The sequence below is a fragment of the Vanellus vanellus genome (assembly GCF_965231255.1).
Source record: "Vanellus vanellus genome assembly, chromosome: 1".
Taxonomy (NCBI): domain Eukaryota; kingdom Metazoa; phylum Chordata; class Aves; order Charadriiformes; family Charadriidae; genus Vanellus; species Vanellus vanellus.
Window position 1 is genome coordinate 1,211,019 of NC_138905.1, and position 19,786 is coordinate 1,230,804.

Sequence of the window (19,786 nt, forward strand, 5' to 3'; positions counted from 1 at the left end):
CTGGGCTCCAGAAGACATCTCTGATAGGAAATAAGGTCATGGGACTGGAGGATGGCGGATATTTCTCATTTTTTTTCCTTGGGGGAGATGACAGACAGTTCCAACCAACACGACAGATGGACGGAGATCGCACCCCAAAAGGAGCAGTTCCCCAAAAGGCAGCGAGGAAGGACCCCACGACCACCGCAGAGGAGGAATTCGTGTCTATATAAAGTCCATCCAGGTCCCACAGCACAGTGAAGGGAACTATTCAATACATCAAACATATTAAAATCACCTCCAGTACAAAGGATTCTGTCCGTTTGCCTTTTAAAAAAAAAACCACTTTATAAGCGAAAATCCAGGCGGCGATAGCGGCACGGACGTTACCGTTCTTCAGGAAGGACAGAAATCCCGGGGGAGGGAGGGAAAACCGAAAAAAAAAAAAAAAAAGCCATCCCCTTCCTCTACCTGGAGGCAACGTCCACGCGGAAAAGCAGATGCAGGCTGCCGCCTTCCCTCCTCCTTCGCACTCACAAACTTCTCCTCCTAAGCTCACGGTTAGGGACGGAAGCGGGGAAAATAAAAGCGGTTTTTGGGAGGCGCGGAGTGCTCATCCTCCTCTTATCACCACGGGACGCAGAGCCCGGCACCGCAGCGGGAACGCCCAGCGCGGCAGGACTCGGCCATTCACCCGAGCAACGACAGCACCCGGTACCCAGAGATGGAAATAAGGGTGTTTGTTTGGGTTTGGGCTTTTTTTTGTTGTTGTTGTTGTTGTTGAAAATCGGATTTGGGTTCTTGAGGACCGGGAGGTCGGGCAGCCTCCCGGCGGGAGAGCACCGCGGGAAGGGATGGAGAGCTCGGTGGGACATCCCCGGCGCAAAACCAGTCGGCACCAACCAAAATTGGGTATTTTTATTCGAAGATTCGAGCGGGGCCCTCTGCGGGAGGGGCACCTGCGCACCACCCTCGCCCCCGCACGGGAAGATAAAAATAAGTCTTATTTTACTGAACTTAAGCCACCGGGAATTTTTACGCTTCACGAACCTAAGATGGCGTTAAACACGAGCTGATGTCTGCACGACGCAGCGGGATTACCGCTCGCAGGTATAGCGCCGTTAAAAGAAAAAAAAAAACAAAACAAAACAAAACACAAAATTCACCTGATTTAGCCCCCGGGACGCGGTACTTCGGGGGAGCATTTCCGAGCGTGAACCGGTCCACGAGGCGACAGCTTTGCAGCCCTCAGCTCCCACATCCTTTAAGCCGTAGGACCTCCCCGAATTAAAGCCGGTGCGAAATAAAACCTTTGTATTTCTTTTAAAAAAAAAAAAAAAAAAAAGAACTTTTAGTCCTCATTTCAGCCTCGTCAGCAAAGGAGATTCGATCACAACCTTTGGCCGGTTGGTCCAATGGCTAAATATGCTTTTTTTCAAAAAAAAACGTTTAGTCTTCCAGCTGCATTTCATACCTTCAGAGTAAAGAGCGAATTCATCTTGAAATTAAAAATAATCACTTTTTGAAACTTCTCTCGGCGGTGGGTGCCCAGAAGCAGCAGCAGTTTCCTCTGACGTGTCCCCGGCCGACGCTTGGGGACAGCGGACATCCCTGGGGTCCGCGGTCGGGCGCGCGCCCGGGGATCTGCAGCGTCTCGCAGGCGGGAGGGACGAGGCCACCAGCAGGTCGCCACGTTCTTCAAGACTTCAGGTCAAGGTCAGCACGATCCAGGCTTATTCCCAGCGCAAAAACAGTCTCTTTTGCATCCGGCGAAGTCCAATTCTGTTTTTTTTTTTTTTTCTTTTTAATAGGGAATATTAGCCCAGGACTCAGCTTCTGATTCCGGTTGTGGAAGCTCCATCCCTGGAGGTGTTCAAGGCCGGGTTGGACGGGGCTTGGAGCAACCTGGGCTGGGGGGAGGTGGCCCTGCCCGGGGCGGGGGGTGGACTAGATGATCTTCAAGGTCCCTTCAGCCCAAACCATTCTGTGATTCTACTCCCTGAAATTTTGCCGGTAGATATTTTTACGGCCATTCCAGCCCGTAACGTAGCACCTGAGCTGACTCAAATCCAAAAGCCCCCAGAGGAATGTCCACCAGGGACCCTCAGACCAGCCCAAAACGCTCAGCGCTTTCGTGCTCTCCCCTTCTCCTTTTAGCTCAACTCTGAAAAATTCCAACAAAGAATCGCATCCAAACCCAACGGAAAAGTGCCCCAGGAGACGCGCAGAAGGCGACTCCACCCCCGGCGCAGGCTGGGGGATGGAGGGATGAGGTTGCCCACGGACACACCGCCGGTCGGGGTCCATCAACGGGTGCTCACCGGGCTTCAAAGCCACCGCTCGTCACGGGCGAAGGAGAGTCTCCTTCCGGAGCTGCCTCCTTCGATCCGTCCTCTCCAGCTGCCTCCGTGACCGCGCTGCCTTCAACGAACTCTCGCCAACAACTCCAGCTGCGGCTGCCCCGTAACTCGCCTGTAAAACCTTCAAAACGCGTAGTAAGAAAGATTTGGGTGTATTCCTGACGGAAACGTCCCTACGGATTTATTTATACTCAGCAGGTAATTCCCAAGTCAGGAACAAACCAAAAGTCCTTCTTAAGAAACTAAATAACCACAACGGCCGCAGTCGCGCCGGACCCTCTGCGACGCCTATTAAAAACGTTCTCGGCTGCGTTAACGGGCGCGTATTTTTCCACAGCGTTGAGAACTGAACGATTACGGACGCGGCGGCAGAAAGGGGGACTCGGCAGGAGGCGCGTACGGAGATCCTACCAAAAAGGACGCCAAAAAAGAAAGGGAAAAAAAAATAAAAAATAAAAATCAAAGCCAGAGAGCCTCAGCTCCGCTCTACAACCGCCTGGAAGTCGCTGAGTCAACAAAGAATGCAAAATTATTAATGGTTCGGTGATCACTAATGACTGGCGGTACTAAGAGAAGCTATTTGCACGCTCCAAATTTACTGCAGCATATTCGGAAATTCTACGAAGCCTTCGAGAGCTGAAATAAGTCGGCTCGCGCGCCCTCGGCTCCGACGACGATCACCCGGACCGCCGATCAATATATAGGGGGGGAAAAAAAACCCCCACTCTGAAGTAGTATTTAGCGAGAAGAGATGTATACGGCAGCAGAAGAGGGAAGGAAGACCTTAAAGAAACGTCAGGTTGGGCAAATAAAGGAATTCTTAGTCTCTGGCTGCAGCTATCAAATACGGACTCTCTCCCTCACTGCGCAGAACACACCTCGCCAGCGACCAGAGCGCAGCCGCGAACTTCGGATCAACGTTATTTGGGGAATTTTTTCTGGGCACGTGACAACAAAGTATTTCCAAGATGTCAGAAGAGGATGATTTTAGATTCTAGCGTTGACCGCCAGATCGGAAAAATAAAAAAAAAAATTAAGTTAAGAGTTAAGAGCATCCTCCGGAGCACAAGCGCTTGCGGGAAGGAAGACAACGCGCCGTCACCATCAGATTGTGCCGAGGAGGACCTTCAAAACCGCCCCAAGTTTTGTGGATTTGGGGTTTTTAAATAAAAATTGCCTTCCTGCTGAGAACACGTGGGTACTATGGGGCCGACGCGGCTCTTCCCCGCCCGTACAATTCAGCCCGACTCGGAAGTTTTGAAAATAAAGGCTCGTTCCTCCTTTTCACCTCCCAGCAGACTTCAATCCCGGAGGGATCCGTGACGATGAACCGACCCAGCCCGGGTGACAACGTCCCCCTCCCTCACCACGCGGAGGTGACACCCCCGGGGACATTATCAACTAAACCAATCTTCACTTTCCAACCCAAAGCTCCCCCCCTACTCCCTACCCCTCTCCGAGGGGCTCTGTCCCGAGGCACGCGGCTTCCGGAGGCCGATAAAAGCCGCAGCCCCGCGCCACAGCGCAGGACGGCGGCGGTTTGACATTTAACGCCGGGATGAAACAGGAGTCGGGGATTTGCAGGGCTCTAACAACAAGAGACGTAAACACGGCCGGCCTGGGGACCTTCTTCACACAAAGAAAAAGCCCTCCCCCCGCAAAAAAAAATAAATAAATAAATAAAAAAAATCACTATTTCTTCCAGTTTTAACAAACAGCAGGAGAAGGCATTCGTTTAGAGACGACTCGTAGCACGAGAACCACAGATCGTAATTAAAAACATTCGCAAAACCATCAAAGGTGTTGTTTTTTTTTTTTCCCCCTCATGCAACTGTTCACTTTCTGCAGTTCCATCACTTTTCCGCGAGGAAAGAGGACGGATGCCCGGCGATGCCGCGCTGGTGGTGGCACCCAGAGGGCAGAGATCGCCAGCTGGAGGACAGGAGACCGCTCCAGAAGCATGAAGATTCACGAATCCCAGACTGGTGGGGGCTGGAAGGGCCCTCTGGAGCTCCCCCAGTACCACCCCCCGCCAGAGCAGGGGCACCTCCAGCAGTGGCACAGGACACCTCCAGGCGGGTTTGGAATGGCTCCAGAGGGGGAGACTCCCCCCTCTCTGGGCAGCTGTGCCAGTGCTCTGCCGCCCGCACGGGAGAGAAGTCCCTCCTCAGGTTGAGATGGGACTTCCCACGGTCACGTTTGTGCCCGTTCCCTCTTGTCCTGTCACTGAGCACCACTGGAAAAGGACTGTTCCCATCCCCCCGGCACCCGCCCTTTGGGGATTGATAAGCGTTGATAAGATCCCCCTTCAGCCTTATCTTCTCCAGACTAAAAAGCCCCAAAGTCCCTCAGCCCTTCCTCAGCAGAGAGATGCTCCAGTGCCCTCATCATCTCCGTAGCCCTTTGCTGGGCCCTCTCCAGCAGTTCCCAGTCCCTCTTGACCCGGGGAGCCCCGAACTGGACACAGTGCTCCAGATGTGGCAGAGCAGAGGGGGAAGATGACCTCCCTCCACCTGCTGGCCACACTCTTCTTGATGCCATTGGCCTTCTTGGCCACCAGGGCACATTGCTGGCTCATGGCCACCCTGTTGTCCCCCAGGTCCCTTTCCACAGAGCTGCTCTCCGGGAGGTCAGCCCCCGACCTGTACTGGTGCGTGGGGTTATTCCTCCCCAGATGCAGTCCCCTACACTTGCCCTTGGTGAACTTCATGAGGTTCCTCTCCGCCCAACTCTCCAGCCTGGCCAGGTCACGCTGAATGGTGGCACAGCCTTCCGGCGCGTCAGTCACCCCTCCCAATTTCGTGTCACCAGCAAAAAAAGCATGAAAGGAGGAAATTTTAAATAAATTAAAACCTTCTTCCAAGGGAGGGGAAAGAAAAAACCCAACTGAGCAGAACAAGTACCCCATGCCCAAACCATCCACACCTACGTCAAGCCTCCCAGCCGCATCCTCACAAAGCGTAACCCCAAAAGCAGCCGTGCGCTCATGATGATGTCATCCCAGCTCTTACACAAACACGGCCCTGATGCGAGAACCTTGATGGCAAGAGCCTCAGCCCTGGAGTTGGGTGGAAACAGAGCTCGCAAGGGCGTGTCGTTCCTGGAGAGAAGAGCGGGGTGGGTTGCAGCCAGAAGAAAATTCAAAAAGGACCTCAAATGGGAGGCTAAAAACCATCCGCGGCTCTCAAACCCAAGCGGCGCTGCCTCTTCTGCTCAGAAGAAGATGCACTGCCCAAGAGGCAGAATGATTTTAGGCAGGAGGACACATCTACCAGCCTTGGTGTAGAACCGCCACCCCAGCCCCGGTCCCCAAACCGTGGCGTGTCCACACCAGGAAGCCCCAGGAGAAAAGGGACCGTCACCTTCCCTGTGGATACCTCAGCTGTTCTGCAGCCCAGGCAGAAGGACCTCTTGCTGGCACCACCAGATTTGTTCTGGCCCCAGTACTATAAAGTGACCATCCATAAGGGATGGATGACCGTCCATGAGCTTATGGCAGCACCTGAGGAACGCGGCCGATTCCCACCACCTACTCCTCCAACTGGCCAACTATCAGTTCAGCTGATGAGATGCTGGAGACAGCAGAGATGGAGAGAAGGCAGTGAAATGGACACCACAGGCTTTGAAGAACAACTCCAGACTTTGAAGGATGAGGACTGGACAAAGAGAAGAAGAATTGACCGGACATCTCAAGAGCTGCTGTCATTTGATGGACCGTGGCAGGAAGCATCCCTGAACATCTGCACTTGGCTTTGACCAGCCTGAGTCTGAAGACAGACGAGCATCCCGCAGAACTTCTCACTGCATCCCACCAGTGCAGAACGTGAGGCCCCAAAAGACTCGAGATGTGAATTTAGGAAAATTCATGGAGTTTGGCTACGCACGTTTAACCAAAGGGCGTGCAGACGGCTCTAAGGAGCTGTGGAGGCCCTCGCTGCTTCTTAAGCTCCAAAACCAGTTTAGAACTAGATGGTCACCAGAAACAAGCAAGTTCCACCAGAATTTAATCTCCTACTACAGAGCAGGAGATGAAGAGCGTTGCACCACGTTGGGTGCCAACGTTGGAGAGAGTTCCTAACAACTCGACTTCACTCTTTCCAGCCAGAAACCTTCAATGACAGAATTCTTTCCGGAGAAGCCAACTTGGGGAAAAGGAGCGTCCAGTCCATTCAATCCCAGCCAGCGGAAGAGTTACTTGCAGAACCGATCTTCCAGCTAGACGGAAGCAGAAGCATCAGCCAGAGGAGCTCCTAACAGCCTTCAATGTTATGGAACCTTTTGAGAGAAAGGCTGGTTTGAGCCATGAAGCTGTGAAAACAGGGGAGGCTTCACGCTTGAAAGGCAGCCCCAGAGCGATTCTCCTACAGCCCGGCCTCCCGACAAAGAGCCGCCTGTCTCCATTCTTCAGTCAAGTGGTACCTCCAAAGTATGAGACGCCCAAGGTCATCATTCCCAAGCCAAGACAGTTGGCAAACCCCTCTCAGCTACTGAGCAGCCTCTCCCCAGGGTCTCGTACACACCTTTGAAGGATGGTTCTACTGGACGTCACCACCTTGAGCTCAAGTGAGCTTCAGGCAAAGAGAACGCATTCAAAGTCAAGTCTTCTGCTCAACAAGACTTTGAAGATGATTCAAGAGGCCCAGTAAAGGTAGGCATCTTCCACTGGGCAGCCCGCCGGCCAGACTTTGAGTTGTTATTGAGAAAACAGATGGCAGCTCGTGTGCTGGAGACGTGGTTTCACCACGAGGCCAGGATTGGTGACGGCATCCAGCAAAGACCCCTGAAACTTCTCTCCTCTTCCAGCACACCAAACTGAAGGAAGAAACGGGGCTATTCAACGCCAGTCGAAGAGACGGATACCAAAGCAGCACAAAGATGACTTAGGAGTCGGAGGTGCTGGGAGAATCAAGAGCTTCCAGCTCAGAAGGAAAGTTCGTGGTCGGCCTTTTGGCAAAACCTTGCCACAGAGGCACCATTTCCTCCTGAACTTCCACCAACACCTTTAACCAGCATTTTCTTTTCCCCCAAATTATAAACTCATGCCCCTTCCTTGAAAGGATTCAACTGCTACCATAGGCAATCTTCACCGTGGAAGATTTACATGGTAGCAAGGAAGACTTTGATAAGACAGCAGAAAAACCTGACGCTCAGAATCACAGAGAAACTAAAGTTGGAACCACAGACCTGGAGGTCTCTGGTCAAACCCGCTGCTCAAAGCAGAAGCAACTTAAATCAAGCCTGTTCAGAGCAGTTGTGGATGTCTCCAAGGATGGAGACCTCACCCTCCAGCCTATCAACCGCTCCTCTAGCTTGGCACCATCTGTGAACTTGCCGAGGGCGCATCTGTCCTGAGGGCGCAGGTAATTAAAATGAAGACGTTCGGCAGTATCCACACTACTATCGACCCCTGAGGAATGTCACTCGTAACTGGCCACCAGCTGGACTTCAGGTCGATGAGACTACTACTGTTTGAACCCTGTGATCAGGAGAGTCCCAACCATCAGGTCCATCTCCAGTTTGGTTACAGGAACACTGTAGGACACCGTGTTGAAAGCCATCAAGGAACACAACATCCACTGCTCTCCCCACCCACCACCCTGGCCATCTCATCATTGGAGGCTACTCAGCTGGTCGGGACACTTGTCTTCATCACTGATAGTCCAAAAGACACCTCATTCTGTCTTCCACAGCCTCTTCTACCCATTGCCTTGGCCAGATATTGCTAAAATTCTTGACACGTAGCGTTTAACGCTTCAAAAATCCAGGACTAGCATCAGTGGGGGACCTGGGCCGAACACAACCCTGCGGTCTGGAGCACCTCAATGACTGGGGAATGAACACAGCCCCTTCTATAGAGGCTCATTAAGGTCTCCTCTCCACGTGCTGGCACACAGATCCTCTTCCAAAGCTCTGTCGAGATGCCATCACCTCTCAAAAATCCATCGAGGGCTCAGTGGCCCGCAGGACGCAAGGTTGGTCATCTCCAGCTCTGGCCAGAGGGTCATCTCCAGAGGGTCATCTCCAGAGGGTGGCTACATTGCAAGCAATGCTCTCAACATGCACAGCTCACCTCCGGAACGACGCTTTTAAACCTGTGCTTCCTTCCGATGTATGTGCCAACATGGACTTCCAGACGTCCCTCCGCAGCAGCCACTCGGGCATTCATGCCCAGTACAACTGGTCGAGCACCCCAATAGACAAAAAACCCCATCAGATCAAGACCAGTAACCCCGTCCTTGGGTACCTGGTTACTGGGGTAACCAGTGACAAGCATTCTAGTGAATCCGGGGATTTCTCATTTATACCCATTTGTCGGTAATCTGAATGATGAATTTTGGGTCAGGCTAAAGCCTTGTTCACCAGGATGGTTTGAGTGATGGCCCCACCATCATCGCCATGGGACCAGATCTAAGCTCGAAGCCTGCTCTGAGCAGCGGGCTGGACCGCAGACCCTCCGGGGTGACCCTTGCCGTGATCCTGTGATGTTATTTCAGGCAGGGAAGGGGGAATGTTAGTCCGACATTGAGAAGAGCGATGAGCGTGATGTTCTCAAGCCATGTGGCCTATGAGCAGCTTGGCCACAACTCCGGCACCGTGCTCGTGCCAGACAGCGCAGAGGGGGGCAAAGTGGTGAAGGACAGCCAGGGCGCAGGCAGCTCTTTGGCTTGGGATGAAAAGTTGGTTGGACAACCCCAACCCACGCCAGCCTCAAAGCGACGGGCAGCACCGAGCCGCCACCACACACAAAAGGAGAGCGATGGGACAATACCAAACAAATGTAGACTGTTCAAGATGCTAAAATGAATCCCGACCATCAGCTTCTACACCTTCGAGGAACTCAAGAGGGGACAGTAAGACCTGGCCGTGTCGGATGCCTTGGTCAACCGGCACCCAAAGGTTCCCTCAACCACTTGGTCGCGGGGATTTTACAGAGTTCTCTTCTCACCACCCTAAAACAAAAAAGCTTTAAACCGTGTTTGTAAACAAGAGGGAAGGCAGCGAGCGCCTGCCTTCCTTCACCTCCTGTGTTCTCTCCACGCGTGCAGCACCGATCGCGGAGTGCAAGGACAGCGACGCTTTAATTCCCTTAAAATCGTTTGGGGAATTGGAAATTCCAAAATTATTTCCAGCGTGCTTCAATCGGTAGAAGGTGTTTTGCCTTCTTTTTTATTTAATTAGGGATTATACTTCTACCCAATATTAACATTAAATTAACTTTAGGGACAGATCAAAGGAAATCCGTATCAGAATTAGTCGCTTACATGAACCCTGTCTGGCTACGAGCCACATATAATTTCCACCTCCTAGAAAGCACTTCATGAATCAACACTAAATCACAAACCAACCTACATTTAATCCACACCAAAAAAAAAAAGAAAAAAACCCCAATGCACCGGCTCGCCACTGCTTATCTGCGCCGCGTGTTTTGCAAACGGTCTGGTCCAAAGACAAACTAATGAAGAAACACTTAAGAAATCAGGATCAGAAAGCCGAGCACATCGGAAATACATTTTGTCCCTACGTTTATACGGCTCTTCCGCACTAAAGAAACTCCAACAAGTCTGGAAATGCCTTTATGCAACTCCAAACAAGCAGTGGATCCTCGAATTCGGTGGTTTAGGTAAACTTCTACCTAAAGCCGACCTCTGCAGCGCTGTGCAAGACACAGGGGAGCTCCCAACTGCTCCTCAAGATGCTCGGTTACGGCATGCCTCGTTTCCCTGAAATAACGAGCAGTTAAAAGGCAAGAAACGATGCTGCACCGGGAGCAGATGGACAAATGGATGGATGGACCAAAGCAGATGGACCCTGTGGTGGGTAAGGAACTGGCTGGATGGTCACACTCCAAGAGCTACGGCCAACAGCTTCACGTCCAAGGGGTGACCAGTGACGAGCAGTGTCCCCCAGGGGTCCGTACTGGGACCAGCACTGTTCAATGTCCTCATCGATGACACCGAGAGTGGGATTGAGGGCACCCTCAGCAAGTTTGTGGATGACACCAAGCTGAGCGGTGCGGTGACACACCGGAGGGACGGGATGCCATCCAGAAAGACCCGGATAGGTGGGAGAAGTGGGTCCCTGTGAACTTCATGGGGTCCAACCAGGCCAAGCGCAGGGTCCTGCACCCGGGTTGGGGCAATCCCATGCACAAATCCAGGCTGGGCAGGGAATGGCTGGAGAGCAGCCCTGAGGAGAAGGACCTGGAGGCGTTGGGAGAAGCTCAACATAAGCCGGCAGTGTGTGCTGGCAGCCCAGCAAGCCCCCGGCACCCTGGGCTGCATCCCCAGCAGCGTGGCCAGCGGGGCGAGGGGGAGATTGTACCCCTCTGCTGCACTCTGCTCTGGGGAGACCCCCCCGCAGTGCTGCCTCCAGCTCGGGGGCCACCAACATAAGAAGGACATGGACCCGTTGGAGCAGGTCCAGAGGAGGCCACAAAGATGATCAGAGGGCTGGAGAACCTCTCCTATGAAGACAGTTGGGGGGGTCAGCCTGGAGAAGAGAAGGCTCCGCGGAGACCTCCGAGCCCCTTCCAGTGCCTGAAGGGGCTCCAGGAGAGCTGGGGAGGGACTCTGGGTCAGGGAGGGGAGCCGTGGGACGAGGGGGAACGGTTTGACACTGACAGAGGGGAGACTGAGATGAGCTATCAGGAAGAAATGCTCTCCTGTGCGGGCGGTGATCCCCTGGCGCAGGGTGCCCCGAGAAGTTGCGGCTGCCCCATCCCCGGAGGTGTTCAAGGCCGGGTTGGACGGGGCTGGGAGCGACCTGGGCTGGGGGGAGGTGGCCCTGCCCAGGGCAGGAGGGTGGAACGAGATGATCTTCAAGGTCCCTTCCCACCCAAACCATTCTGTGATCCCATGATCTCCAACGGCGCCTGTTGCAGCGGCTAACGAGCTGTATTAGGAGGAAAAGCCTTTATTTCAGGGATGGCCTTCCGACCCGAAAGCCGGCCGGCTCCTGGGACAGCCACCACTGCAGTTTACTTTTGCCTTCATGAGTCCAGAGGAACGCAGCTACTCAAACCCCTGAGTTCAGTCTCTCTGCACAACAAAAGCAGCTGAAAGACTTTTACTCGCCGACGTACCCTCCAGGCACTCACTCCAGCGAACGTCCTGCGACCATCCATCAGCAAACCTCTCGCTGGCCTGTCCCAAATCCTTTCACCCGCAGCGCCGGGCACGGAGCTAGAACCGCTCGTTAAGCACAATTCCCCCACCCCAACTCATAAAGAAGCAGCCGAAGCTTCTGTTATCTTCTTTATGGAAAAAAAAAACCACAACAAAACCCTACATTAAACGAGACCTCAGCCACCAGCTACCCGCGGCTTTACGCCCCCGATTCCACGCAACGCTTTTATGGCTTTGTTACGTTAACGCTATCGACGTGCTCACCTTCCGCCGGGCTCGCCCCCGAAAGTCGAAATAAACTCAGTAAAGCGTAGTTTAACCAGGCTGAACGAACCCGAGCTGCGTGCCAGGGCACCCAAAGGCCTGGAAAATAATTGGAATTAATCCTCAGAGGCGGCAAATAAATCTCTGGAAGGATGAGGCCAAATAACCACAAAGAAAAAACAGGAGAAGTAGGAAAAGGTGTTAACCTGGAGCCCAGCGAGCGCCCCGCTGGCGTTTAAAACACCCTTGTGCCCGCACCAGAGCCAGTCCCGAGCAGGACGGGGATTTCTGAAGAGATTTCGGAGAGATTCCGCTCTGCAGTAGCGTAGGGATCCCCCTCTGTTTCCTGGGAGAACTGCTGAGGTGCTTTGCGCGCACGCGTCCGCCCGGCGGGACAAAAGGAGCCGCGGGGGGAAACCCTGCCGAGGCACGGGACTGTCCGAGACGCCGGGGCCAGCCGAGGGGCGCAGCGCGGAGAGACGCCCCACAGGAAGCGCAACAGCGAAAACCACGTAAGGACACCCGGGGTTTGTATTGAAAACAACCTGGACAAGGCAGAGAAGAGCCCAAAGGAAGCACGGCGGAGCGAAACGAACCCCAAAACTTTCCACGGGCTGAGGTCCCATCTTTACGGGTGGTCGGGGTATAAAAAAAAATACAAATAATGCCCAAATTCTTCAAGGTTTGCCGTTGATGGGGCGGTTTGTACCAAGCGCGGGCAGCCCCTGCAGAGCTCTGACGCAGAGGAACCGCCTTCAGCCCCCCGTACCGGCACGGGGTACGGGCGAAATCCGCCTTCGTCACCCCCCTTGCGTCCCTCACCCACCCCTGAGTCTCCACTGCGCCCCAACGGCTGACCAGGAACTCCTCTAAGCGTGTTGAGAAATGGTTCTCAACCCCCACGAACGGATCCGCATTAATTGCGGCATCGTTAACTAACACAGCGCAGAAGTTGGGAGTCCTCCGACCGCTCTTGGCCACATCAGGCAGGGACTCGGTAGCCAGGAGCTGAGCAAACAGCCTGCGGCCGCAGATTTGGGTTGTTTCTGGCAGAAGAAACATCTCTCAAATAACGATCTCCCTCTTTCAACCTAAACGAGATATTCGTACGGGTGTAACCACAGCCGGCGGCACTCAGACCCACCAAAGCAGCGCCGTGGGCTGGGACCTGCCGCTGATCAGCGTCGAGCCCCTTTGTGGAAGCCAAATTCTGCCCGAGGGCTTTTGGAAAGGTGAAGTCCCCGTCCCAGCGGGGGCAGACGAGGAAAGCGGCCGCCTAAATACACACAGACCTGACCGCCGGGGCTCTCCTCGCTTAGCAGAACCGCTGCGGAAAGAAAAGCTGCTGCAAAGCCTCGTGGTACCTGGAGATGTCACTCTGCGCGGGGCGCTCAAGTAAATTGGAAAGGGAAAAAAAAAAAAAGGCAGAAAAAGATCAATTTGTGGTCACAAATGGTGTAAAAATTTACCAGCCGGGGGGAGGCGGATAGAGCTGAATGGAGCTCGGGAGGGCACGGAACTCTGCTGCGCTCCGCGGGATTCAGGGTTAGAGACAGACGGGGCTGCGAGGGGGGCAGGGGAGCGTCCCTCCAGGAGACACAGCACGCGAGGTAAAAGGAACCAGAGTTCGCCCGAGAGCAGAGACCTCCGAGCCCCTTCCAGTGCCTGAAGGGGCTCCAGGAGAGGTGGGGAGGGACTCTGGGTCAGGGAGGGGAGCCGTGGGATGAGGGGGAACGGTTTGACACTGACAGAGGGGAGATTGAGATGAGATCCGAGGAAGAAATTCTCTCCTGTGCGGGCGGTGAGCCCCCGGCGCAGGGTGCCCCGAGAAGCTGTGGCTGCCCCATCCCTGGAGGTGTTCAAGGCCGGGTTGGACGGGGCTGGGAGCGACCTGGGCTGGGGGGAGGTGGCCCTCCCCAGGGCAGGGGGTGGCACTGGATGATCTTTAAGATCCCTTCCAGCTCTCCTGTGATTCTGTGATTCCTGGGAAGGTGTTGGCAGCCACTGAAGATTTTGGAGGAGGAAAACTACGTATGACGGAGCCACCAAGGGCAGCAGAGCTGCACAGGGAGCGATGTGCCCACACGAAGGAGAAACAACGGGCTTTGGAGGGGAGAGAGGAAACAAAGCCAGCCCCAGCCACACCACCGAGAGGGACCACAGCTACCTCCAGCAAGCCAACACGAGGCCCGAAAACACACACCGACTCCCACATTGACCAAAAAGGCTAAATTTCGGGGAAAAAGAGCCAGCTGAAAGACTTCAGAAAGGAGGAAGGAGTGCTCCGGCTCCAACACCGGGCCAGGAGGGCGATGCTGGCCAGCATTTGAGGTGACCCTCTGTTGGGATGACCCCCGGTTGTGACAACCCCTGGTTGGAATGACTCCCAGCTGGGACAATGTTGGTGGGGATGACCCCACTTGGGATGACTCCCGGTTGGGGTGGACCCCCAGTTGGGACGACCCTGGTTGGGATGAACCCCAGTTGGAGTGAACCCCCTCTTGGGATGACCTCTGGTTGGGACAGACCCCCAACTGGGGTGGGCCCCCAGTTGGGATGACCCCAGTTGGCACAACCCTTGGTTGGGTGACCCCTGGTTGGGATGACTCCGGTTGGGGTGGACCCCTGGCTGGGATGACCCCCAGTTGGGATGACCCTAGTTAGGGCGATTCCAGGTTGGGATGACCCCTAGTTGGGATGGACCGCCGCTTGGGACGACCCTGGTTGTAGTGGACCCCTAGTTGGGATGACCCTCGTTGACCCTGGTTGGGACAACCCCTGGTTGAGATGACCCGCGATTGGGATGACCCCCAGCTGGGGTGGACCCCCGGTTGGGATGACCCCTGGTTGGGACAGATCCCTGGTTGGGACAACCCTGGTTGTGGTGGACCCCTAGTTGGGATGACCCTAGTTGGGATGACCCTAGATGACCCCGGTTGGGACAACCCCCGGTTGGGATGACCTGCAGTTGGGACAACACATGGTTGGGATGACATGTGGTTGGGGTGGACACGCGGTTGGGACGGACACGCGGTTGGGACAAATCCCATTGGGTTGGACCCCCGGTTGGGACAACCCTGGTTGGGATGACCCCCAGTTAGAGTGAACCCCCATTTGGGATGACCTCTGGTTGGATGGACCCCCAGTTGGGGTGGACCCCCTGTTGGGACAACCCCCACATTGGGATGACCCTAGTTACGGTGATCCCCAGTTGGCACAACCCTTGGTTGGGACGACTCCAGTTGGGGTGGACCTCCAATTCGGGTGGACCCCCTGTTGGGACAACCCCTGGTTGGGATGACCCCTGGTTGTGGTGGACCCCTGGTTGGGACAACCCTGGTTGGGGTGGATCCGCGGTTGGGGTGGACCCCCAGTTGGGACGACCCTGGTTGTGGTGGATCCCTGGTTGGGATGACCCCTGGTTGTGGTGGACCCCTGGTTGGGATGACCCCTGGTTGTGGTGGACCCCTGGTTGGGATGACCCCTGGTTGGGGTGGACCCCTGGTTGGGGTGGACCCCTGGTTGGGGTGGACCTTCGATTGGGACGACCCTGGTTCAGATGACCCTAGATGGGATGACCCTGGTGGGGGTGGACCCCTGGTTGGGATGGACCCCCAGCTCGGGGGGCCCTGGTTGGGACAACTCCCGTTGGGGTGGACCCCCAGTTGGGGTGGACACCTGGCTGGGACAACCCCCGGTTGGAGTGAACCTGTGTTTGGGATGACCACTGGTTGGGACGACTCCGGTTGGGTTGGACCCCCAATTGGGGTGGACCCCCTGTTGGGACGACCCCTGGTTGGGACAACCCCCCCCATTGGGATGACCCTAGTTAGGGTGATCTCCAGTTGGGATGACCCCAGTTAGGGTGGACCCCTAGTTAGGATGACCCCAGTTAGGGTGGACCCTGGTTGGGGCAGACCCCTGGTTGGTTGGGATGACCCCTGGTTGGTTGGGATGACCCCTGGTTGTGGTGGACCCCTGGTTGTGGTGGACCCCTGGTTGTGGTGGACCCCTGGTTGTGGTGGACCCCTGGTTGTGGTGGACCCCTGGTTGAGCTGGACCTCCGATTGGGACGACCCTGTTTCTGGTGGACCCCTAGCTGGGATGACCCCTGGTTGGGAGGGACCCCCGGTTGGGGGGGGCTGGTTGGGGTAACTCCCGTTGGGACAACCCCCCGGTTGGGACGACCCCCCGGTTGGCACCCCAAGTGCCCCCCCCCTCCCCCCCCCCCATTACCGAAGCGGCGGAAGGCGCTGCCGGGGACGGACCCCCCCCCCCACCCCACACCCCCCCCCGGCTGCCAGGGCCGGATCCCCGCCGAGCGGAGCCGGGTTTCCCGCCGGCACCGGGGCCCTGAGGCGGCGCGGCCTCCCCGTCCCCCCCTCTTCCCTTCCCCCCGCCCCCCCCGGGGCCTCACCGACCGCTGGAGCTCGCCCAGCCAGCAGCTCGCCCGCTCCTTGCCGCTGGGGTCCGGGTCGTGGTAGAGCGCCTGCACCGCCTGGTACACCACCTGCAGGCTGGGCTTCCCCCCGCCGCCCTCCATGGCCGCTCAGCCCGTCCCCGGCTTTCCTCCTTCCCTCCCCTCAGCGCCGCCCGCCGCCGCCGCCCGCCGCCATCATCGTCTCCGCCGCCATCATCTACCGCCGCCCGCCGGGACGGGCCGGTGCCACAGCGCAGCGCGTCCCCCCCCGGAAACACGCGCCCGGCGACGCGCGGGTTCCGCTTCCCTTTCCGCTTCCCCGCCCTTTCCGCTTCCTGCTCTCCCCCGCTCCGCCGCCGCCGCCTCTCGCTTTCCCACCCGCGTCACCGACCACCCGCACACCCCCTCCCCGCCGCCGCCCCCCTCCCCCCCGGCCCGGCGGTCACCGCTCGCCCCCCTCCGCCCGGAACGTTGCGGGCGGGCCCCGGGGTGCGGCGGGAAGGAGCCGCGGGGGCACCGTGGGCCCGGCCCGGCCCTGAGGGGGGAGGGGGGAAGGGACACACACACAGCCCCGGGGCGTCGCACCCCCGGCAGGGCTGGGACCGGTCACAGCAGTGCCCACCGCACAGGCTGGGGGGGGTCCTATTGCCTCCCCCCCCCAGGCTCGTCACCCCCTCCCGTTGGGGTCCCATTAACCTCCCCAAGTCCTATCACCCCCCCCAGTCCCCTCGCCCCCTCCCATTAGGGTCCCATCGCCCCCCCAGTCCTCTCACCCCCTCCAAATAGGGTCTCCTCACCCCCCCAGTCCCGTCACCCTGTCCCACTGGGGTCCCATTGCCCCCCAATCCCCATCACCCCCTCCCACTGGGGTCCCATTGCCCCCCAATCCCCATCACCCCCTCCCACTGGGGTCCCATTGCCCCCCAATCCCCATCACCCCCTCCTACTGGGGTCCTTTCACCCCCCCCCCCCCCAGTCCCATCACCCCTCCAAACAGGGTCTCCTCACCCCCCCAGTCCCATCAACCTGTCCCACTGAGATCCCACTCCCCCCCCAATCCCCATCACCCCATCCCACTGGGGTCCCATTGCCCCCCCCAGTTCCACCACCCCACTTCACTGGGGTCCCATCGTCTCCCCCCCTACAATCCCATCACCCCTCCCACTGGGGTCCCATCGCCCCCCCAGTCCTCTCACCCCACCCCACTGGGGTCCACCCTCCGTTTCCATGGCCTCAGCTCCACGGAGGCTCTTTTTTTTTGGCAAGGGGCTGACCCACGGGACCTGCCCCCCTCCTGGAGCCCTCATCCCACCGAAAATTGGGGATAACAAGATCTGGGGGAGGGGGCGACCCCAAGAAAGAAGACGGGCGGGGGGGGGGGGGCGGCTCGGGCATTGCTGAGCATTTCTGGGGTCAGTGTCATCTCTCCCACCCGTGTACAGAGCTCCGGCACCTTCTGACATCGGAAAATTGGGATATGCCACCAGACGGGGTCACTTTGGGTTAATCCCGGCCTTTTTTTTTTTTTCCCCCCACCCTTCTCTGAATTCCCGCAGTTGGGAGGATCAGCAAACCGGCGGATCAGCGGGAAAAGAGCTGCCGCAGCGGCAGGACACGGGGGGCTTCTCCCTGCCCCGCTCCCCGAATCCCCCACCCCGGTGACGCCGTGGCCGGGACGCGGCCCCCACCCCCGCGGGGAAGGGGCTTCGGCTGAAGGGGAGCCCCAAATTGGGGGTGATGCTCATTTTACCGCCTCCCTCCTGTGTGTCCCCCCCTCCCAGGCACGGACCCCCACACGGAGGGGGGACCGGGGCTGGGTATTTCGGCAGCGAGACAGCCCGGCCGCCGGCACAGCGCCGAAATCCCCGGCCCTGCTGACTCTGCTGTCCGGCACACGGCGTTTAATCCTCCGGCTCCTCCTCTGCCGCCGCCGTCGGCGGTTCTGGCCGGACGCGTTGATGGAAAAGGGTCAAATCCAGATCCCAATATCCCATCGGGGACCCACTGTGAGGCGGACACCCCCTTTCCCAGGACTGAGCTGCCTCCGGTCTCACACTCCATCTCCAAACATGGAGGTGGGGCTGATCCAGACCCAAATTTGCTGCAAATTTGGTACAAATAACCAACTCTGGCAGGAGACGGGGGACTCGCTGTTAAAATCAAGTGATCTGGCACAAAAACACCGCGACAGAGAGGGGTGAGACCCAAGCCAGACCCATTTATGGGGTCTCCTGGAGGAACAGGGTGTAGGACAGGCCGGTCAGACCAGGTCCCCACACCCAGAAGCCACAGGATCCGTGCGATATATTTTATATTGCAAATATATTAAGTATGGATATATTAAAATCCCAGACCACGAGTTCATTGGACACTTGGGTGACAAGTTCTCTGGTTCCTCCACCAAATCCTGTGGTGTCTATGGATAAAACACCAACCGAGAGGTCTATCGCCTTTCTACCACAAGCTGGACCCAAACGTGACCCGTGTAGGACAACGTCACGTTTGCCCTGAAGCCAACGTAGCTGCTCTCGTTCAGGACGGAGAACGACGGGGTATTGTTCAGCAAACTCATTCCCCATCTAACTCCCCCGTCCGTAAGCCCAACAAACCCCACCAAAACCGGGGGATGATGGTATATCAACATCTAGACAGCATTTTGACGGGAGGAGATTCCTCTGATAGGGTCTGGAGAAGGTGTAACCACAGCCCATCCCATCTGGAAGGGAAGGGCGTCTCCCTCCCTGAAGGTGACTGACAAGGACCCAACCAAACGGTTTCATTTTTAGGTGGAACGCGGCAGACGGTATATTCCCTCCCACACCTCGCAGCAGACACACAAGTTGAGGTCTTCCTCCAAGGAGAAGGAGTTCCTACAAGTCCTGGGAACTTCAAGACTTGGAGGAGCTTGTAGGGATCCTGGCGAGGCCACATCCCAGGGTTCGTTACAATTGCCCGACCCCTATATGACCACCTGCAGAAGCGCAGCTCGTGAGGGTTACTCATGACGAGACACCTCGTTTCTTGATACGCAATGTTTTAAATCACCAGGCCGTGGCCCAGCAGTACATGGAGACCCCTTCAGGCCATGCAGAGGACTCGCAGAAGGAGGATGCCAGCGGGAATTGTGGCAACAAGGTCCCAATACAGCCCAATGAGCTTCCATATGGTTTGGGTCAACCTTGTGGTGGCAAGGTTCCCCATCGTGATGGTCACCATGGGATAAACCTCTACTGGCTCCTTCCCTGTTGGATACCGGACTCGTTGCTGCAGATGTATCCTTAAAATATGGACCCCTCTCCCCATCCTTGGAAGATCGGGAGAGTCCAGTACTGCTCCTCGGGGAATCCCACAGCCCAGCGCAATCCAGAAGATGCTGATGCTCAGGGCACACTGTGACTGGGTCAAGGGGGGTACTCAGGAGACAACGGGTTGGTCTGATGACGCAGGTCTAGGGCACGGATCAGGGATCCAGGTGGAACCACCAAGCAGATCCCTTGTCCAAAAGATCTCAAAAGCATTGATGTTGATCTCCCATGCAACACACCTCCGACGGTGTGATGGTGGGCTGGCTACGTGCCCACCTAGGACAGCCTGAGGGATGGTAGGTGCTTGTGGCCCTCATAGCAAGTAGATTTTCT

At 56.7% G+C, this 19,786-nt stretch overlaps 1 protein-coding gene across 1 annotated transcript in view; it reads right to left on the minus strand.

Moving 5' to 3' along the window:
* TNPO3 (transportin 3) overlaps window positions 1–16,335 on the minus strand; it is a 47,329-nt gene extending 30,994 nt beyond the window's left edge. The window contains exon 1 of the mRNA XM_082483202.1: window positions 16,146–16,335. Coding sequence (XP_082339328.1) covers window positions 16,146–16,271 — 126 coding nt within the window. The 5' untranslated portion in view covers window positions 16,272–16,335. The remainder of the gene's footprint in view (window positions 1–16,145) is intronic.
* Window positions 16,336–19,786: the final 3,451 nt, after the last annotated feature.